This window comes from Ranitomeya variabilis, chromosome 4, assembly GCF_051348905.1.
Source record: "Ranitomeya variabilis isolate aRanVar5 chromosome 4, aRanVar5.hap1, whole genome shotgun sequence".
Lineage (NCBI taxonomy): Eukaryota > Metazoa > Chordata > Amphibia > Anura > Dendrobatidae > Ranitomeya > Ranitomeya variabilis.
Window position 1 is genome coordinate 33,034,325 of NC_135235.1, and position 22,364 is coordinate 33,056,688.

Here is a 22,364-nt window from a genome sequence, read left to right on the forward strand (position 1 = left end):
CGCACCTTGGGCACAGCGGATTTGGTTTTCCATAGGTGTACATGGTACTGTAAACCTGATGGAAAACTGCTACGAATTCGCGGCCAATCCGCTGTGGATCCGCGGCCAAATCCGCACTGTGTGCACATGCCATAACCCTAACCCTACCCCTAACCCTACCCCTAACCCTAACCCTACCCCTAGTTCTAACCCTAGTTCTAACCCTAACCCTAGTGAAAAAATATATTTTCTTTATTTTATTATTGTCCCTACCTATGGGGGTGATAAAGGGGGGGGTTTATTTATTATTTTTTTATTTTGATCGCTGTGATAGAACCTACCACAGCGATCAAAATGTACTTTGTAATGAATCTGCCGGCCGGCAGATTCGGCGGGTGCACTGCGCATGTGCCCGCCATTTTGGAAGATGGCGGCGCCCAGGGAGAAGACGGACCGACTTCGGGAGGCTCGGTAAGTACGAGGGGGTGGTGGGGGGGTGGATCGGAGCACAGGGGGGGGATCGGAGGACGGGGGGAGCGGACAGGAGCACGGGGGAGCGGACAGGGGGACGGAGGGAGGTACCGGACAGAACGGAGGACTGGGGAGATCGGTAGCGGGGGGCAGAACATGATTTCCAGCCATGGCAGATGCTATTGCAGCATCGGCCATGGCTGGATTGCAATATTTCACCATTTTCATAGGTGAAATATTGCAAATTGCTCTGATTGGCTGTTGCACTTTCAACAGCCAATCAGAGCGATCGTAGCCACATGGGGGCAAAGCCACCCCCCCTGGGCTGAAGTACAACTCCCCCTGTCCCTTCAGATCGGGTGCAATAGGAGTTAACCCTTTCACCCGATCTGCAGGGACGCGATCATTCCATGACGCCACATAGGCATCATGGGTCGGATTGGCACCGACTTTCATGACGCCTACGTGGCGTCAAAGGTCGGGAAGGGGTTAAAGATTTTTCTGTATTTTCATGACTATGAAAATTGTACATTCACACTGAAGGCATCAAAACTATGAATTAACACATGTGGAATTATATACTAAACAAAAAATATGTCTTATATTCTAGGTTCTTCAAAGTAGCCACCTTTTGCTTTGATGAATGCTTTGCACACTCTTGGCATTCTCTTGATGAGCTTCAAGAGGTAGTCACCGGGAATGGTCTTCCAACAATCTTGAAGGAGTTCCCAGAGATGCTTAGCACTTGTTGGCCCTTTTGCCTTCACTCTGCAGTCCAGCTCACTCCAAACCATCTCGTTTGGGTTCAGGTCTGGTGACTGTGGAGGCCAGGTCATCTGGCGTAGTACCCCATCACCCTCCTTCTTGAGAAGGTGTGCCCAAACTTTTGATCTGTACTGTATATATATACACTATTCCTCCCCACTTCCCTGGGTGAGAGAGGGTGACAGGTTTAGGGCTGATTGAGGAGTTCAGGAAGATACGTGGCCCCGGCATCTTCACCATCAGAAATAATCTGGGAAGCAGGGATAACTAGGACTCCCCTTATGCTAGGGACCGGGAAAGGGGCCCCTGGCCCTGAGTAGTCTGATAACAGAAACGTGACAATTGAGGTTTCATGAAAGGGGTTTTGTAGTGGGTGGGAACAGTAAGGGGTATGACTAGGGACACTATAAAAATATGCAGTAAGTGCCTTTTGTCTTTAGGCGTTCAGAGGAAGAACGAGGGTACCCTTCTAACACAAAAGGCTAGTTCAAAGTGGATAACCTCCTTAATAGCAGGAAAAATGATGCATGTTTAGTTTTTGTGCAGTGTATGGATGTGACGTTTATTATACCTGCTTGCCAATCTGTTTAATAAATAAGGTTCAAAACTCCTCACGAGAACATTTTGGTGACCTAAATTACAAATGTAAAGATTAAATGAATCATTATACTCATTTCAGAATTTTTTTTCTTAAATACATTGCTCGTGACTGTGAGTGATATAAAAGATATACATTAATTTGATGTTAGCAGGGTAGAATGCACAGAGATGATTAAAGAGGAAATCCCCCTTATAAATGTCTTGATTTTATATTAACTTCAGAAAATTCCACTACAAAATCCATGAGACATAGAGCTCTGCTACATCATTACCAGTTAGCTGCTGGTTGCATGTAGATTCAGAAATCTCAGGCACAATTTCCATACACATTATCTTGTTTTCTACAACAGCACATTTACTCTAAAGGTTTCCATGAATAATAGATTTAGGAAATAACCCGCTGAGCTACATTTGCACCATAAACTCATCCTGTATTTTATAGCCATGCTGGACAATTATAGAGAATGGAAAGTGCAATGATGTAATGTCCCCCTGGCTCCTCTAGCTGTTAGTCTCTAGTTGGACTTGTTACGGTGTTAAATATTTGAAGTACAGGTTCAATTTCATAAAATTACCAGAATATATCAGTGAATTTCATATAAAGTAGATTCACATGGAGTTTTTTTTACGGAATTTTTGGAGTGGCTCCGGAAAAAAAAACTGAAACGAAAAAATAACTTTAAAACCTTTGGCTCTTCTCTCGCCATCACATTTTAAGGATGTTATACATATATTTTGTTCACAAATTGTATTTTTGATCATTCATTTTATTATTGAACATATCCAGTGCTATCTGTCAATCCAAAAGGTTAATAATCCTAAACCCTGGATATTTTTTAGAAAGTAAAAGTGAGCCTTTGTCTTTGGTAGGAGAATATCTTGGTGTGCATAATTATTGGGCAAATAAATGAAAACCGTAAATTTTCCCATCTCAAATGTTTATTATCTTCTGTTAGCATGAGCGCAGTAACGAAACAACTTAAAATATACAAAAATATATTTCTGACTTGTCAAAAAATGAAATCAGTGACTAATATGGCCACCCTTCTATTTAAATATCAGCCATTATCCATTATCCATGGAGCCTGTCAGTTTTTTAATCTGTTGACGAGTAGCGTAGTGGGGCAGAGGGGGCGCACCCGGAGCTACGCTACTGAAACTGTATCGGCGTGCGCTGGGAGAATCGCTCTCTCTGCTCTGCCACCCGGCCACTATGGGGCCTCTAAGCAGGAGGGGGGCCCAATGCCAACAATGTGCCCCCGCCTATCATCACAAGTGCAACTATATCGGCTAGATGCCGATACAGTTGACCGTATTGATGAGAGAGGGAGCGTTACACTCTAACATCATCCCCCTCTCAGCATCTGACGTCCCTGACGCAAACTCTAACAGGGGTCACCATGATGTGACTACTCGGCGCCCTCTATCCGGAGATGTGCAAGCTCTCGGAGCAGAAGAGGAACGAGGTATTGGATATATTTATTTTTTATGGAGGTGCATTATACTATATAGAGTTTGCCTATGGGGGTGCTTTATATTATATAGATTCTGCCTATGGGGGGGGGCTGCATTATACTACAGAGTCTGCCTATAAGGGGCTGCATTATACTATAGAGTCTGCCTATGGGGGGTATATTATACTATAGAATCTGCCTATGGGGGGTGCATTATACTATAGAATCTAACTATGGGGTGCATTATACTATGGAGTCTGCTTATGGGGAGTACATTATACTATAGAGTCTGCCTATGGGGAGTGCAATATACTATAGAGTCTGCTTATGGGTAGTGCATTATACTATAGAGTCTGCCTATGGGGAGTTTATTATACTATAGAGTCTGCCTATGGGGAATTCATTATACTATAGAGTCTGACTATGGGGAGTTTATTATACTATAGAGTCTGCCTATGGGGAGCTGCATTATATCAGAGTCTGCTTATGGGGAGTGCATTATACTATATAGAGTCTGCCTATGGGGAGTGGATTATACTATATAGAGTCTCCCTATGGGGAGTGGATTATACTATAGAGTCTGCCTATGGGGAGTGGATTATACTATAGTCTGCCTATGGGGGATGCATTATACTATAGAGTTTGGCTATGGGGAGTGCATTATACCATACAGAGTCTGCCTGTGGGGAGTGCATTCTATAATATAGAGTCTGCATATAGGGGGTGCATTATGCAATATTCAGTCTGCCTATGGGGGATGCATTATGCTATATAGAGTCTGTCTATGGGGAGTGCATTATACTATATAGTCTGCCTATGGGTGATGCATTATACTATATAGGGTCTGCCTATGGGGGATGTATTATACTATATAGAGTCTGCCTATGGGGAGTGCATTATTCTATATAGAGTCTGCCTATGGGGAGTGCATTATACTATATGGAGGCCTATGGGGGTACATTATACTATATGGAGACCTATGGGGAGTGCATTATACTATATTGAGGACTGTTTGGTGCATTATGCTATATGAAGGCTATCTAGGGGACATCATACAGTGTGAAAGTTACAGTGACGGGGCCAACATACGTGTTGGAGCTGTCAAACAGTTTGGGAGATACTAAGGAGTCGGTACATATACAGTGAGGGGGCATTATACTGTGTATAAGACAGCATCATACTGTGTATAGAGGAGCTGTACAGGGGAGAGACTCCGGACATTATTAAATGTAAAATGGGCACTTATTGGGGAAATCAGGTTACTGTGACTATCAAAGAGGCACACAGAGGGAATTGTTACTTTCTAGGGGACAAAATGTCAGAGAGGGATCAGTGACCTGTCAGCAGTCTGCATTATGAATGTATAATCAGAGCACCACATACAACGACCCTGCCTTAGGGCACGAGAATCATTAACTACAAACTGAAAATAAACTTTAAGAAACAACCACAAGACGAATTTCATCACCAGGTATCATTTTATTCCAGTTATATTTCAGTATATATTCTATAGAGTCATTACACACAGAGTGATCTATTTCATGTGTTTATTTCTGTTAATGTTGATGATTATACTCTCAGGGTATGTGGACACTGAGTCTTTTTGCTGTGCTTTTGGAATGCATGCTCCAAGCTTTTGAGAAGTTTTGACTTTTTCAGGAGGGTTTGGAGATGTTCCGCTCACTTTCTGCTCCAAAACGCAGTGTGAACATACCTTTAAAATAGCAGTCTTCAGGTTAGTGAAGGTTTTTTGCACTCTAGGGCAGCATGACTCTATGCATAGTCTGAATTTTCCTGCTATGCATAGCACATTATTATAGTGACTATATAATGCCTACACTGTAATACCCCGTCCTCGGCTTTTGGAGAAGCAGCCGGCAGGTAGTGTATAATTAAAAGCCAATGATCCTGGCTCTAAGGAGCTGATAAAAATAGACAAGGCACTCAGCTTAATGGTAACTGGATAGGCTTACCGGACTGCCATCATTTTGCTCGCAGATCAGCGCTTTACATGGCTGGACAGAGCCCAGATTTATTCACATAGTCCCCTGATAACAGCCCATATAGCATTATCCTCCTCCACCATCTGTACAGGGGGCACAATGCAGTCAGGGGGTAACGTCCTCCTGGAATCACCAAACCCAGACTCCTCCATCAGACGCAGATACAGAAGTGCGATCCGTCACTGCACAGAACACGTCTCCTCCAGAGTCCAGTGGTGGCGGCTTTACACCACTCCATCCGACGCTCGGCATTGTGCTTGGTGATGTACGGCTGCTTACAGCTGCTCGGCCATGAAGCTCCCGGCGGGGGAGCAGTGTTTGTGCTGATGTTATACCAGAGGGGGTCTGGAGTCTGCATTTATGGGGTCAGCAGAGCGGTGGTGACTTTCTGCCCTCTGCTCCTCAGCACTTGGTGACCCCTGGTATCAGTGAACTCTACAAAACAAGTCATTCTGTCACACATTTTAGGCTATACGCATACAGAGATTTATGAGGAGGTCAAAAATAATAAAAAAAATTTAGAAAACGCTCCTTCTTTGGGGAGTTTTTGGAGCAGTTTTTCTTTTCCTTATATGATTTTGAGTTTTTCAAGCATTTTTGTAGAGTTTTTTTCCCCCCCATAAATATTTTTTTTACCACCTTCTGATTGGACAGTGCCTGGATGGTCCATTTTCCATCAGGAGAAGTGACACGCACATTTTTTTTTTCCACCAGGCATTTTTCAAAACATAAATTGGAAAAAAATAAATGCTCAAAACACTTACAATATGACCAGCAGAGTGGGTTTAGAACAGAAAGAAATGGAAAATGGCTTTCAAGCATTTTTTTTTAGCAATTTTTCCTTCGTCTTTTGGAGAGGATCTACTCCAAAAGCCTCCGAAATTTTTTTTGCGTGTGCATACTCTTAGTAAAGGCAGATGGCATGGCTGGATGCTGTGCACCGGAGGGCAATGGGACTGAATGAAAAAAATAAATTCAATGTATAAGATTTGTGTAGTGATACTTTTCTCCGTATAGTGTAGATACAGATAATTGCATCATTTCCAATGTTAACGACTTATTGATCACTGCTCATTTTATATTGACATTTAATTGTCAATAAAACATATTTAATTTGTTTTTTGTTTTTCCCCCATCTGGCAGCCATAGGGTAGTAAGGTTATGTAAACAGGAGTACCTCTTCCTATATCTTCTTGTTGTGCGTTCACACAATGGCCTCCATTCTTGAGCACAGGAGTCAGCCGCAGCCACTTACTGAGCAGCATTCCTTTGTCTTGCTCATCATTACTCCTGGGTCACAGCAAGCCTACAGTTTCCTCTATCAGTCACGTACGACTCAGACTCATTGAATTCGTTAACGACACTAAAGCTAATTTAGATGAATATCCCAAAAATATCTTAATAGTTGCATTACACCAAATGACCGACCAGCTACCCTGTCCTTTTCATTCTCCGTACATTACTGGACCACATAAAACGAGCGAGCTCGTCTATAAACTGTAAAGAATGTCTGCACCGGCTGGTATGTAGTAGATCTTCAAAGATGGCAAACTTTGGACCTCGATTATGTTGTGGAGAGGATTTTTTGTTTTTAGATTCCAAAACAAGTTGCATTTTATATGCAACATTTTCATATCAATTTTTATTATGGGTTAACTAAAAACAAAGTATTACACCATATTTATTTACGCTATTTACTATGTACCTGTTACGACTCTATTGTCGGGTGTTCCGGAACCAGGGGCTCCTTCCCTGTCTCTAAAGCTAGGGGGTGACTTAGCTCGCCCGGCTCCCCGGATGAGTTCTGATGGTGAAGATGCCGGGGCCACGTAACTTGCCTTACCTGAATCTTCCCTCAGTCTGTACCCTTCCCCCACCCAGGGAGGTGGGGGATAGTAGCATACCAAACCAGACTAACAAGGTAGTACAAACAGGAGTTACGAAAAAATACCAAACATACAAATATACTCGCATATGTAACAGAGGAATGCACCAGGGATTAGAGGATGGGGTAGAGGAAGAAAGAGAATTATCACACACACAAAACCTTGCAACAGTCACAGATAAATCCACCAAACACCTTCTCCAATAATGACCAACAACAATCTCCAGCCATGCAGCAAAAGCTAGCTTTGACAATAAGTGTTAGCCAGGACCCAGATTATAATGGGGATGGCAGTGGCTAACAGAGCAATCAACAGAGCCGATTAACCCCTGCACTGCCCAAAGAAATTTACACTGTTTAATAAGAAGGTAAAGTGCTTCTAACCCTGAGAATGTGCTTGAGTATACTGAAGGTATGCATGCTGGGGCACAGCTCTGTTTATTGTCAATGGGATTGTGTGTGACGATACCATGGGGGCATCATACTTTGGTTTTGGTTTTCTTTGGGGTATTGTGGGGTGTCATACCATGTGACGATGCTCTCTGTGGGAATCATATCTTTTGAGGCCATCATAACATGTGGGGGCACTGAGAATGCACTAATTTGGGGGGGACGCACTATGAGGACATCGTACTATTTTGTGTGAAAGACTTATTGGGAGCATCAAGCTGTGTGAGGGGACTGTGTGGGGGCATAATACTGTTAGAGCATCATATTGTGTAGTGGACTATCGGGGTATCATACTGTGTGAGAAGACACCATAGGGGAAATATACTGTGTTAGGGGGCAGTGCAGGGAGCCACACTTCATGGCACCGTTCATGTTGAAAAACCAGATATCGGAGAGATAGATTACAGTGTGGGACAGTATGGCTTATTTGCACTTCGGACAGGTGTTGACTTTTTGACACAGGGTGTTGATTTTTATTTCAAATAAAATACTTTATTCTTGCTGTGTCTTTTTTTACAATATAACTATGGGGTTGGTAATGGAGATGTGCCTCTTCTGGGGCAGCTGTGGGCTTCTATTTTTATTTTGGGGGGCCAATATCCATGGCCCCTTACCAGTCTGAGAATACCAGCCACCAGCTATCTGCTTTTGGGAAGAGCAAGGCTAAGCAGCAGATTTGCCGCATCTTATGAATGCGCCATTTCTGGGGCGGCTGAGGGCTCATGTTAGTAGCCTGGGGGGGAGGGGGGACAATATCTCTATTCCCATCCCAGGTTATTAATATTAACCCACAGCTGTCTGTTTAGCCTTTGCTGGTTAGAATTCGTAGAGGGACCGTATGTCATTTTTATCTGGGGGTCTCTGGTAGACTAACCAGTAAAGGCTAAGCAAACAGCTGTGAGCTGTTATTAATAGCCTGGAAACCTTTTAGAATGTTGTCACTTTTTGTAGATTATTAACATCACTCCTCAGCCGTGGGCTTTCCCTCTGCTGGTTCTGAAAATTGCGTGGAGGCCTAAGCCGTTTTTTTTTTTTCATTTAATGATTTATTTTACCAAAGATGGACACTGCTGCCTCTGAATACAACTGCCATCATTGTCTCCTGGTCGCGCTGATCTCAGGAGACCTAGCTTTGTTGTTTTTATTGTCTGTACATGACCTCTCTGAATTGTACAGTGCTGCGGAATATGTTGGTGCTATAGAAATAAAAGAATATTATTATTATATTGTAATTCCCGGCAATGGAGGAGAAGCCGCAGTCTGTAGCAGATAAGCATCTCGGAGTTGGAGATGGAGGACTCCCTTCACATAACCTCAATGAGTAATTTCACCATTTGTTATTCATTTTCCTCACAGTAAAACCATAAAAGCCATACAGGAAGGACGCGAGGCTTCACATATTTGGCTTTGAAGCCTCGCAGACATTTCTTTCATCTCTTTCATCCTTGGAATCTTCCACGACTGACTGTAGTATAAATTCTACCGTCGGCCCTAATACTTGCTTCCTTATATCAAAAGCTAATAACAATAATTATTACTATTATTTCTAGGTTTAATTGGTGAATTTACCATGTAAAACCTTGTTCCTTTGTCAGTGAAGGATGGGAGTTATAGTTTTGCTACAGCTGGGAAGATACAGGTTCGGGACAGTGATGCAGATGATGACCTGACCTATTTGGTCTATGTTCACTTTCGAAAGAGCTACTATTTTTATGTCTACAGTTTCTACACAGATCTAAGTGTTTCCATGGTAACAGACTACAAACAACCCGAGTGTAGTCTGATCCTGAAGTCACATCCTGTCCCCTTCTTCTTCCTAATCCTCCAAATGTACAGTACGTTAGTGCAGCACCCCAGGGTCCTGGTCGTTGCAGTAATGTCATTCTTCCACCAGGGGGAGTGATGTTACGTCTGAAGGTAATAAAGGAGATCTCTTTACCAGGTATCACAAACCATGCAACACACTTCACACTCCAGTCCAACAGGGGGAGCTTTGCTCCTATTTATTAGGGCACTCTTCACAATTAGGTAAAACTGGTGGCCTGGATAGGAAGTTAGTCAGAAGCTGACTGAGCTTCACTCAGTCAGCACCTGTCAGGCAGACAGCGGGAAAGGAGGAACATCGAGAGGTTGCCGACAGGGTGGCCCCTGACAGGGGTGGGATCCTGTCAGAGGCCTAGACAGAAGGCCACGGAGCTGCGCCTGCCCGACGTGCGGCAGCATCCTAAGAAAGAGACAAGAACAGCGAATTGTATTGTAGAGAGTGAGAAACGAAGTCATAGCAAAAGGAGAGGAAACCAGAAGGAGTTCTGCCGTGCAAAAGGCTGCCTCCTTCTGAGGCGCAAGATCCGGTAGCCGGAACACCGAGGGAGCAACCGTCTCCAAGCCTTGCTCCAGAGACCGGCAGGACAGATAATTCCACGTTATCTGCCCGACCTATACCCAGGAGGCACGGTGGCAACTTGTGGGGGCCGGGGCGTGCTAGAGTCCCTGTAAAAAGCCTCAGGCCATCAGTCATACGGGTTTGTTCCTATCCTTACCATCAGGGGGACAGAGAGAAAGAGAAATAACATCTACAACAGTTGTGAGGACCTTATGAGAAGCTCAGCAGGGAGGTACTACAACACCCAGGCGCTAGAGGAAGGCTACTGATTTCCACCTGGATAAGGGGACTCTGGATTTGCCTTCAGACCGGCCGGACTCTGCCTGCCCTGTGGTCCGTACCCTGGACTGTGGATGCTGAAGCCTTCAGTAAAGGTAAAGAGACTGCAACCTTGTGTCCTCGTTCTTCACTGCGCATCTCACCATCCACCATCTACACACTGGGAAGCCCTGGGGATACACTTCACCTGTGGGAAGGTATACCATCTAGCTGCCATAACATCACCCCAGCGGACCCCTAAGCAGCGTCGGTCACCCTGACCAAACACCACAGGTGGCATCACGAACATTATCCCTTTAAAGACCTTTCCCCCTTTGACAACGGACGTCCCTAGGGCCACGGACCGGGTCAGCCACCGTGACATCCCCCTGCGAACTGAAGGACCCGGTACCGAGTAACCCCTAGCCCTTTGGGGCGCTCCATTAGCATTAACTTGGGAACCTTTGGACGGCAGTATGACCATAAAATCAGACTACTGTACACAGGGTTTGTCAGTGGAGACCAAGGAGTAGCATAAATTGGCATAGGTGCTGTATACACAAATAGGTATACAAAAAAATGGATTATTATTTACAATGTTTCTTACTTTTTCTTTTTTTTCTTTTTAGATGCATTGCAGCAAGAAAAATAATATTTGGTTGTGAAGTTGCACATAGGAATTATTAATAAAATTATTATTATTAATATTAATTAATAATTACAACTATTTTTTATTAATATTATTAACAAAAAAATACTAGAGATGCCCAATTCACCTATGTGTACTAATGCGGGCCTCATTTTTGGGACACTCATCAGTAAAAGGTGCAAATATTAAAATGATTCAAGGAGCTGAAACGAGTTAAAGGGTTAATCCCGTCTTCATAAATCAGCAATGTCGGATAGTGCTTCTAAATATGTTGCCATTTTGCAATTTACCGCTTATTAAATTTATCAGCCGTTCTTGAGATAATAACACTTTTCTTTAGCTTTCAGTTTGTTGCCTTGGACACCGACCACCGCTGCCGGGCAGCAGAACATGCGCAGGGCTTACAAGCACTTTTCTATTGAGCTTGTAAGCCCTGTTTAGAAGCTGGCCAGGATCGTTGGATCGCTTACCTCCTAATCCCGGCCAGACTCAGCAAGCTAGACAGCAGCGGTGGTCGTGCAAGGAGCTGTAAATAAACGTGTTAATATCTGAAGAATGGCTGCAAACTTTTAGAAGCAGTAAATTGAAAAAGTGCTTGTATATACAGGCACCATCTGACAATATCCATCTATGGAGATAACAATAACCCTTTATTTTTTGTTTTTGCTGATAGGCCCCTGTTCAAACAGTGCAGTTTAGGTGCATTCTTTTTTTGCATGGTTTTTCATTTTTCTTAATGAAGAGTGGATACTAAATAGAGCACACTTGTATGATCCCTGTATATTCTCTCTGAGCCCAAAGAAAGCCAGAAAGCTGTTCTAAGACGGAACATGCCTGCTGCAGCCAGTCAGTGGCTGCTGACTGACTGCAGCGGTCATGTGAAGCCCCAGAGCGGTAGAGGAAGTCAGGAGACCAGAGGAAGAAACTGAAGCTGAAGAGCAGCGGGGGTCTGGTAGGGAAGCGTCTACCTGGCCAGGATGTTAATTATGCTAATTCTGCAATACGATTAATAAGCTGAATGAACATATTTTTGAGCTCGCAGTGATTGATTTCTTGTGGTCACAGCAGCAAATGGTCAGATCTGCTCAGTCCGGTCATCCATATGTGCAGCCAAACTGGAAGCAGATGCGTTTGTTTGCTTACCATAATGAACAAATGGACAAAGCTGTGATGAGATGTTTGTCTAATATATCACGGTTAATTATTAGCAAACATTCTACATAAGCCATAAGTGCCACCGAGTCTGATTCCAGCGGGGAGATAAACGGCTGCGCAGATTCTTCCCAGCACAGGATTTACATAAGAAACTTTCAGTACACCCTAAGGGTATCCATTCTGAAACCTGCCCGAAAATGTTTAAAAAAGCTAAAACAATTTTTACATATGCTCTGAGATCACATGGAATAAATGGCGCTATAAAAATGTATAATAATAATGTCAAAAAGTCTTTCTGTGCATATGTTCAGTCTTCGGGTAAGTTCACACGAGACTTTTTTTTAATGTTTTTTTGTTTTCTGCAGCAAAACCTGATCTCTTGGCAGGAAAGCATCTGCAGAAAAAAGCACGTTTTCCTTGGTCTTTATTACGTTTTTTTTTTAATGTTTTTTTTTGCGGCAGTTTTGGCATGCTAGATTTGTCTCTTGTGAATGCTGATAAAGTTTAGTGTTGGGGAAAAAAAAAAGTCCTATTCCATAGACACAAAAAAAGCTGCAAAACTTGCATTTTTCGGTGCGTTTTTTCAGCACTTTTTCACCACCCATTCAAGTCAATGGGTGAAAAATGCTGAAAAAAACGCTGACAGAAGTGACATACATTCTCTATGTCCAAAAAACATGCAAAGCACAAAATACTGATGACAAAAAAAAAAAACTATGTGTGCATGAGATTTCTGAAATCTCATAGACTTTGCTGGTACTATAAAAAGCAGCTAAAAATTAGCATTAAAAAAAAAAACATTAAAAAAGGCATCAAAAACCCCGAGTGTGAACTAGCCTTTCTCAGCTTCTTTTAAGACCTTTAGGCTCCAGAAGATGCGAACCAGATAAAACAAGTGAGTTGACCATTCTTCAGATGTCTTCCACTTTAGAAGCCTCTCACTATTATATATATATATATATATATATATATATATATATATAACAGAAAAATAAAGTGGGCGTAAAAAAACAACAAAAGGATGCAAACAAATAGTCCTCTGCAGGTACACCAGCACCTAAAAGACATGCACATAACCCAAAAGCTCATGCAAACAGTCACACCACCACTATCCAAGCACTGGTCATACAGGTTAGATGACAATAATGGGCACAGGGACAACACGACTTGCACCAGAATCAAACATATTTCCATTATATCTTTCAAATTCAATTCTTTTTTTGCCGTGACAGATAAGCGTCATCGGACATGGCTGCCAGACACTTATCTTCATACTGAGAGCAGTAATTTTATCAGCACATTTGGGGAAGGATTTCACCTGCTGTTGCCCAACATGGATTCATTTTATAAATTGTGTTTCTTCAACAATGTTCAAGTAGAAATAGCGCAGACCAAACACTTATGGACGTCTTCTAAGTGCACTTCAGTAGAAAAGTATAGAACATTGCAAGATGTCTTGAATGTGCACAGGTATTCAGAGAGTAGGGATTTACACTGGCAGCGCAGTACACATAGTTACCAGTAAGTGATCCATACAAAAAAATCCCAAGAATAGTTCATGTATACTGTAGGATAATATTGTTACAATGGTCAAATACCATATTCACCATTAAACAAGATTTTACAAATAGTATTCAACGTTAACAGAAAACATTAAATAACGTATCATTCTCCAGAGCTGCACTCACTATTCTGCTGGTGCAGTCACTGTGTACATACATTACATTACTGATCCTGAGTTACATCCTGTATTATACCCCAGAGCTGCACTCACTATTCTGCTGGTGCAGTCACTGTGTACATACATTACATTACTGATCCTGAGTTACATCCTGTATTATACTCCAGAGCTGCACTCACTATTCTGCTGGTGCAGTCACTGTGTACATACATTACATTACTGATCCTGAGTTACATCCTGTATTATACCCCAGAGCTGCACTCACTATTCTGCTGGTGCAGTCACTGTGTACATACATTACATTACTGATCCTGAGTTACATCCTGTATTATACTCCAGAGTGGCACTCACTATTCTGCTGGTGCAGTCACTGTGTACATACATTACATTACAGATCCTGACTTACATCCTGTATTATACCCCAGAGTCGCACTCACTATTCTGCTGGTGCAGTCACTGTGTACATACATTACATTACTGATCCTGAGTTACATCCTGTATTATACCCCAGAGCCGCACTCACTATTCTGCTGGTGCAGTCACTGTGTACATACATTACATTACTGATCCTGAGTTACATCCTGTATTATACTCCAGAGCTGCACTCACTATTCTGCTGGTGCAGTCACTGTGTACATACATTACATTACTGATCCTGAGTTACATCCTGTATTATACCCCAGAGCTGCACTCACTATTCTGCTGGTGCAGTCACTGTGTACATACATTACATTACTGATCCTGAGTTACATCCTGTATTATACTCCAGAGTGGCACTCACTATTCTGCTGGTGCAGTCACTGTGTACATACATTACATTACTGATCCTGAGTTACATCCTGTATTATACCCCAGAGCTGCACTCACTATTCTGCTGGTGCAGTCACTGTGTACATACATTACATTACTGATCCTGAGTTACATCCTGTATTATACTCCAGAGTGGCACTCACTATTCTGCTGGTGCAGTCACTGTGTACATACATTACATTACAGATCCTGACTTACATCCTGTATTATACCCCAGAGTCGCACTCACTATTCTGCTGGTGCAGTCACTGTGTACATACATTACATTACTGATCCTGAGTTACATCCTGTATTATACCCCAGAGCCGCACTCACTATTCTGCTGGTGCAGTCACTGTGTACATACATTACATTACTGATCCTGAGTTACATCCTGTATTATACTCCAGAGCTGCACTCACTATTCTGCTGGTGCAGTCACTGTGTACATACATTACATTACTGATCCTGAGTTACATCCTGTATTATACTCCAGAGCTGCACTCTCTATTCTGCTGGTGCAGTCACTGTGTACATACATTACATTACTGATCCTGAGTTACATCCTGTATTATACTCCAGAGCTGCACTCACTATTCTGCTGGTGCAGTCACTGTGTACATACATTACATTACTGATCCTGAGTTACATCCTGTATTATACTCCAGAGCTGCACTCACTATTCTGCTGGTGCAGTCACTGTGTACATACATTACATTACTGATCCTGAGTGACATCCTGTATTATACTCCAGAGCTGCACTCACTATTCTGCTGGTGCAGTCACTGTGTACATACATTACATTACTGATCCTGAGTTACATCCTGTATTATACCCCAGAGCCGCACTCACTATTCTGCTGGTGCTGTCACTGTGTACATACATTACATTAGTGATCCTGAGTTACATCCTGTATTATACCCCAGAGCCGCACTCACTATTCTGCTGGTGCAGTCACTGTGTACATACATTACATTACTGATCCTGAGTTACATCCTGTATTATACCCCAGAGCTGCACTCACTATTCTGCTGGTGCAGTCACTGTGTACATATATTACATTAGTGATCCTGAGTTACATCCTGTATTATACCCCAGAGCTGCACTCACTATTCTGCTGGTGCAGTCACTGTGTACATACATTACATTACTGATCCTGAGTTACATCCTGTATTATACTCCAGAGCTGCACTCACTATTCTGCTGGTGCAGTCACTGTGTACATACATTACATCACTGATCCTGAGTTACATCCTGTATTATACCCCAGAGCTTCACTCACTATTCTGCTGGTGCAGTCACTGTGTACATACATTACATTACTGATCCCGAGTTACATCCTGTATTATACCCCAGAGCTGCACTCACTATTCTGCTGGTGCTGTCACTGTGTACATACATTACATTATTGATCCTGAGTTACATCCTGTATTATACCCGAGAGCTGCACTCACTAGTCTGCTGGTGCAGTCACTGTGTACATACATTCCATTACTGATCCTGAGTTACATCCTGTATTATACTCCAGAGCTGCACTCACTATTCTGCTGGTGCAGTCACTGTGTACATACATTACATCACTGATCCTGAGTTACATCCTGTATTATACCCCAGAGCTGCACTCACTATTCTGCTGGTGCAGTCACTGTGCACATACATTACATTACTGATCCTGAGTTACTTACATCCTGTATTATACTCCAGAGCTGCACTCACTATTCTGCTGGTGCAGTCACTGTGTACATACATTACATTACTGATCCTGAGTTACATCCTGTATTATACCCCAGAGCTGCACTCACTATTCTGCTGATGCAGTCACTGTGTACATACATTACATTACTGATCCTGAGTTACAACCTGTATTATACTCCAGAGCTACACTCACTATTCTGCTGGTGCAGTCACTGTGTACATACATTATATTACTGATCCTGAGTTACATCCTGTATTATACTCCAGAGCTACACTCACTATTCTGCTGGTGGAATCACTGTGTACATACATTACATTACTGATCCTGAGTTACATCCTGTATTATACTCCAGAGCTACACTCACTATTCTGCTGGTGGAATCACTGTGTACATATGTTGCATGCAAAGTATGGCCGTGTCTGACATCAGTGATGTCAGATGCTGCCGACCCGTCCCAAACATCTGGGGTGCCCTGGGCCCTTTTGGCACATTTTGTGCAGGCAGAGCCATCTCCAGGTTTTCGTGGGCCCCTTTAACGCATACCACGATTCATGATGGACAGATTCGGCAGAGAAATGGTATAGTACAATGCCAAAGATTTCACTTACTTCTTACATTACAAAAGTATCAATAGCTCAGAAACTGGACAGTATAGTCCTCCATACAGAACACTACGCCCCATATATTGTTCCATACAGTATAATGAGCCCCATATAATGCTCCATACAGAACAATATGCCCCATATATTGTTCCATACAGAATAATGAGCCCCATATAATACTCCGTATAGTATAATGAGCCCCATATTATGTTACATACAGTATAATGAGCCCCATATAATGCTCCATACAGTATAATGAGCTCCATATAATGTTCCATGCAGTATAATGAGCCCCATATAATGTTCCATACAGTATGAGCCCCATATAATGCTTCATACAGTATAATGAGCCCCATATAATGCTCCATACAGTATAATGAGCCCCATATAATGCTCCATACAGTATAATGAGCCCCATATAATGTTCCATACAGTATATGATGGGCCCCATATATTGCTACTACTGAATTGGCCCCATATAATACTCCATATATATTTTGGCCCATAAGATGCTCCATATGTAATTGGCCCCATAAGATATCCAAACATTAAAAAAAGAAATACTCACCGCTGGCCACTGCTCTGCTCTGGACTCCTCTATGTGGGCGTCTTTTGGGCTATCTGCACTGTGACTGATCAGGTAGAGGGCGCACCGACATGACGTCATCGCGCCATCTGACCTGAATCTCACAGCCACAGGAAGTGGAAGACGCCGCAGCGGTGGAACCTGGAGAGGTAGGTGCCCCTAGCACGCCGGTGTCCTCGATGGTGAGTGGGCTCCCCTGCCTGCTTAGGGCGCTGCACTTGCCAGGAGCCCGAAAGTCATGCGCCCATCCGACCTCCCATTTGCCCACCCACCCGCTATTATTCTTGTGTCCCCCTCCCTGCTTGTCCTAAACAAAAGCTGCTGGCTATGAATGTGATATGGTGCTTGATGGGAACTGTTAGGCCCGGTGCCTATGATCCTGAACTAGCAGCTCTTTGGACGGATCGCATGGTCGCTGCCGTCTACTGAACGCAGGTAAATCCGCCTGTGATCACTGAACCGTGCGGATGCACCGCATTCAATACATTTCTATTTATGCCATTTCTGTTGCGGAGACTAGCGTCCTGAATGACGCGTGTCCATCTCCACGGGTGATCCGTAGGCGACTATGCACGCATGGAGGACATGGGATTTCTAGAAGTCCCATCCACTATGCTGTAACATCTGGACGCTGCGGTTTTGACGCTGTATAACTACGCAGTAATTGCTGATCGTGGGCACCTACCCTTACTGTATGATTGGTGAGGACGTCGTACAGAAGTGGAGTTTTTCCATGAATGGACGGTGGGACTGTGGAAAGTTCGAGGGGTGGTTGCGGCGCTGGGGTGGAATCTCATAATGTTACCAGTCTGGGGCCCCGAAATTCCTAATCTAATGTACGATTATTAGTTGGGTTCCCTTTAATCTTTCAGCATTGCGTAAACGAGAACTTTATTTTTTTTATTCCATTGTTTTGCAATTCCCTTTCCTTTAACCATAGCACACGTACAGCTGCGGGCACAAGGCGGATAGACACAAACTTTCACTAGCGATGATTCTTTTTATGTCACAGAGCACAGAGTTCCGCGTCACTAAAAATACCTCCTAAGTGAAGGCGGCGGTTGCATTGGGTGAGGCCACAAAAACCAATATGAGCTGACCTCCCGCTCTATGGGCCTGTACTGATAATCACAGCCCAGTGAAACCCCCATTGTCAGCACCAGGCCCCCTCCAGCAGATGCTGCTGATCCTGGAAATAACTTCTATTTCCCAGTCAGCCCAGAAGATTGCAATCTGCTGAGAGCACAATACAAGTCCTCCTGTGTTCTCTGCCCAGGGAGGAGACAGGAGCTCTCTACTAATCGAATTAAAACACAAGACTTCCCCAACAGGACCTTGGTGCCCCCCTCACTGCCCTGGTATTATGGGGGCAGGGGATCACTGACCCTGGATTACTGCAGAGGATTCCTTTATAGCCAGAGGATTAGAGGAGCAGGACTAAAAAGCACAACAGGAAGGAAAAAAATAAAAAATAAAGGAAGGGGGGAAAGTGGTGCTTGCTGCAGGGAGATATCATACAAATACATTCTCAGTGCACAGCAGGAGATGTTATCAGCAGGGCAGTGCTGCAAGGGTTAACCTGCATGCAAAGCAAGGGAGGAGAAGAGTGCAGGGCAAGCTGAGTGGCTGGGTCACATGCTCACCTGAATGGGGAGGAGTGAGAGAGAGGAGAGGTGGATCTTTTTTTTTTTTTTCTTCTTGCAAAGGGTAAAGAAACATTTCCCAACAAACAAATAACACAAGCTCTTTATTTGCAAACAAGCAGGAGGCTGTGCACTGGGAAGGGACTGGCTGATCACCCCCTCCTATGACCAGTGCAGCCAGGAAGCTGCCCAGGACATGTCTGCAGGACTGTAGACACTTTGTGGTGCCCTCCCCAATGCCCAGTGCTGCACTTCCTGGGAGCTGGCAGAGGAGAGAGCAGGAAATCAGTGATATGAAGAAGGGAAAAGTTTCTGCAGATTCTGTGTCCTGGAAGTAATATTGGAAGCCTGTCTGGAAAAGCTGCTGTCTGTGTGTTTTTTTTTTTCCTTTTACTACTGATCAAGCTACAAAGCACTGGAGTACTACTAGATTCAGCTGTGCATGGGGATCTGCTGACTACAGTTCGGCCATGGGAGGCTGCATGGGAAGACCGAGGGCTGAGAACCAGAGATCCCAGTCCAGGGCCTCTGCAAACACTCGCAAGAGAGCAGGTATGTAGTATTTCTCCATGTGCCTGCAGTTCACCCCAACGTCCACTGGGTGGCGGGGGTATTTTCCCCTAACCTTGTTACATTGTATCAGGAACTTCTGCTTTGATGAAATATCGAATTGCAACATTGTTTTCAGCTGTGAAAATTACCAGGAAACTAAGGTGTCAATGGGTTTTATTATTGTGTTTGACCAAGTAGTGATCAGGCATATCTACCATTATAGTAATTAAATGCTGCCATGATGGAACAATTCTTTACCATTTTGGAGCAACATTTTACAAGGCGTGAATAAATACCTATTAGTTTTATATTAAAGGAACACTAAATCTGAGGTCTATTTTACCTGCAGTTGGATGGCCGCTATTGCTTCCTGTTATCAGCCTTTTTTTTATTTTAGGGACAGGCTAGCAGAAAAAGCCTCCACGAGATTGATAAAAAAAATTATATTTCCTCCTCTATATACATGTATGACTAGTAACCGCTCTCGGAAAACTTTAGCCTCACTTCAGCAAGGGGTGTTTTTTTGGCACAAAGCTTCTTAAAATATTGTAAAAATTTTTAGAGCCATTCCATCAGTTCTGGCCAATTCTAATAAAGGGAGCATGGTGAAGCTGCGGTCTAATTCATTATAATTTGTGCCATAAAGTTGGTATACATTCCGCGCCCAGTGTACCCAGGCACCTGGCTGGAATAACATGTCTGGTAGAGGTGCACGCCATTTGTAAAATGTGCCAAATTCGGTGAGAGGAGTGCGTCTCTGAATGAATCTGGTGTATTTTACTCCAGGACACTTTTCGTTAAGGTTGACGTGCAAAATTCCAATCTTTTGTCCTTCTAGGTTCAGGAGAAGTCAGTGGCCCCTTTTGGATAGAAAATTGAATGAACATTTGTGTAATGGACACAAAGATCAGATAAAAGTAATTGTAAAAAGATAATGAAAAACATAAAATGAGATTAGAATGTCCATAACACGTCTGTTACATCCCTGACGCTCCAGTGGCCTCTATTATCTTCCTAATAATGGTCGGTACATGCTCTCATGGCCCATGGATGGTCTCCCTCTCAGATGTCTTTTGCCATACATGCAAGACTCGCCGCAGGGGTCAGCGATTGGCTGCAGAGGTAACATTCTGTAGACATGATGTGACTTCTACAGCCATGTCAAGAAAGGCTGCAAAGAGGAAGCGCAGCAGCTTCTACACGTGAGCATTGCCTTCAGGCCAAGTCTACCCTGTGGCCGTCCTCAAGGGCACTGCTTCCCCCATGGTTTATAAAGGTCCCCTTGTGTTTAGATGGAGCTGCTGACTTCCAGCAAGCCAACTGCTTAAACCTAGTAATGAGCGATCATGTTCTGATAAAGTGTTATCTGAGCATGCTCGGGTGCTAACCGAGTGTCTGCGGCATGCTCAAATAATATAAATCCCCGAGGCTGCATGTCTCGTGGCTGTTCTCCAGCCGTAACACATGGAGGGATTGCCTGTTTGTTAGGAATTCCCTGCATGTGTTGCGGCTGTAGAAAAGCCACAAGACATGCAGCAGCTGGGAGCAGAACATAGTATTCAAGCATTCCAAAGTCACTCAGCACCTGAGCATGCTGAGATAACGCCTTATCCGAGCACGTTTGCTCTTCACTACTTAAAGGGAACCTGTCACCTGAATTTGGCGGGACCGGTTTTGGGTCATATGGGCGGGGTTTTCGGGTGTTTGATTCACCCTTTCCTTACCCACTGGCTGCATGCTGGCCGCAATATTGGATTGAAGTTCATTCTCTGTCCTCCGGAGTACATGCCTGCTCAAGGCAATATTGCCTTGCGCTGGCGTGTACTCCGGAGGACAGAGAATGAATTTCAATCCAATATTGCAGCCAGCGGGTAAGGAAAGGGTGAATCAAACACCCGAAAACCCCGCCCATATGACCCAAAACCGGTCCCGCCAAATTCAGGTGACAGGTTCCCTTTTTAAAGTACTAGCAAAGTGTCTGAGGTTACTGAAATCTCCTCATGCTCGTGCTGCTTATTTTTTTTTCCATTGTATTTTTTTTTTTTTTTGAACAATCAAAGGGTTTATACCGTTTTTTTGACATCTGCAGTATGTGAATTATTTCAACATTTGTCAACCATTCAAATGCATGGGGTAAATGCACAAAAAGTGTTTTCTTGCTAAAACAGTTCTTTTTGGTGCAGAAAGATCTGCTGCAAAAACTGTGCACATATCCTTAGCATTTTGGAAGATTTTTTATTTTTTTTATTTTATATTTTTTGTTGCCATCTTCTGATTGCACAATCCTTGGTTTGGGCGGATTCCATGAGGAACAGCTTCATAGATGTGACAAGTACGGTACTTCTTTTTTTTTTTTTTTTTTCTCCTCACCAATGGTTTTGAAAACCTGAAGCGGACAAAAAAAAATTCTCAAAAGACTGAACCAATGAATAGATAATAAGTAGTTTTTACAATGAAAAGCGCAATCTTGACAATCTGAGATAATTGGCGCGAATGCCACCTTCAATAGTAATTAACCTTTTAAACGTCCGGGTGAGCCATCTGTATGACGTCCACAGAGGAGTCTGGATTTGTAGGTTTCTCTTATTTCTCGTACGTGTGGATGACGCTTTACATACTGTTCCTTAAAGACCTTTAACCAGAACTAGAAGTGCGGCCAATGAACGAGCGTCAGACTTTATCGCGGGAGCGCTCGCTTCATGTAATTTCGCCCTTTCCTACTAGTGATCCTTTTTCACCCTTCTGTTACATAAGTGCTCAGTG

General features: G+C 43.4%; 1 protein-coding gene across 1 annotated transcript in view; it reads left to right on the forward strand.

The window, feature by feature from the left end:
- The first annotated feature begins 18,478 nt into the window (after positions 1-18,478).
- UBTD1 (ubiquitin domain containing 1) overlaps positions 18,479-22,364 on the forward strand; it is a 56,229-nt gene continuing 52,343 nt past the window's right edge. Inside the window, exon 1 of the mRNA XM_077258304.1 lies at positions 18,479-19,601. Within this exon, the coding sequence (XP_077114419.1) occupies positions 19,520-19,601 (82 nt within the window). The 5' untranslated portion in view covers positions 18,479-19,519. The remainder of the gene's footprint in view (positions 19,602-22,364) is intronic.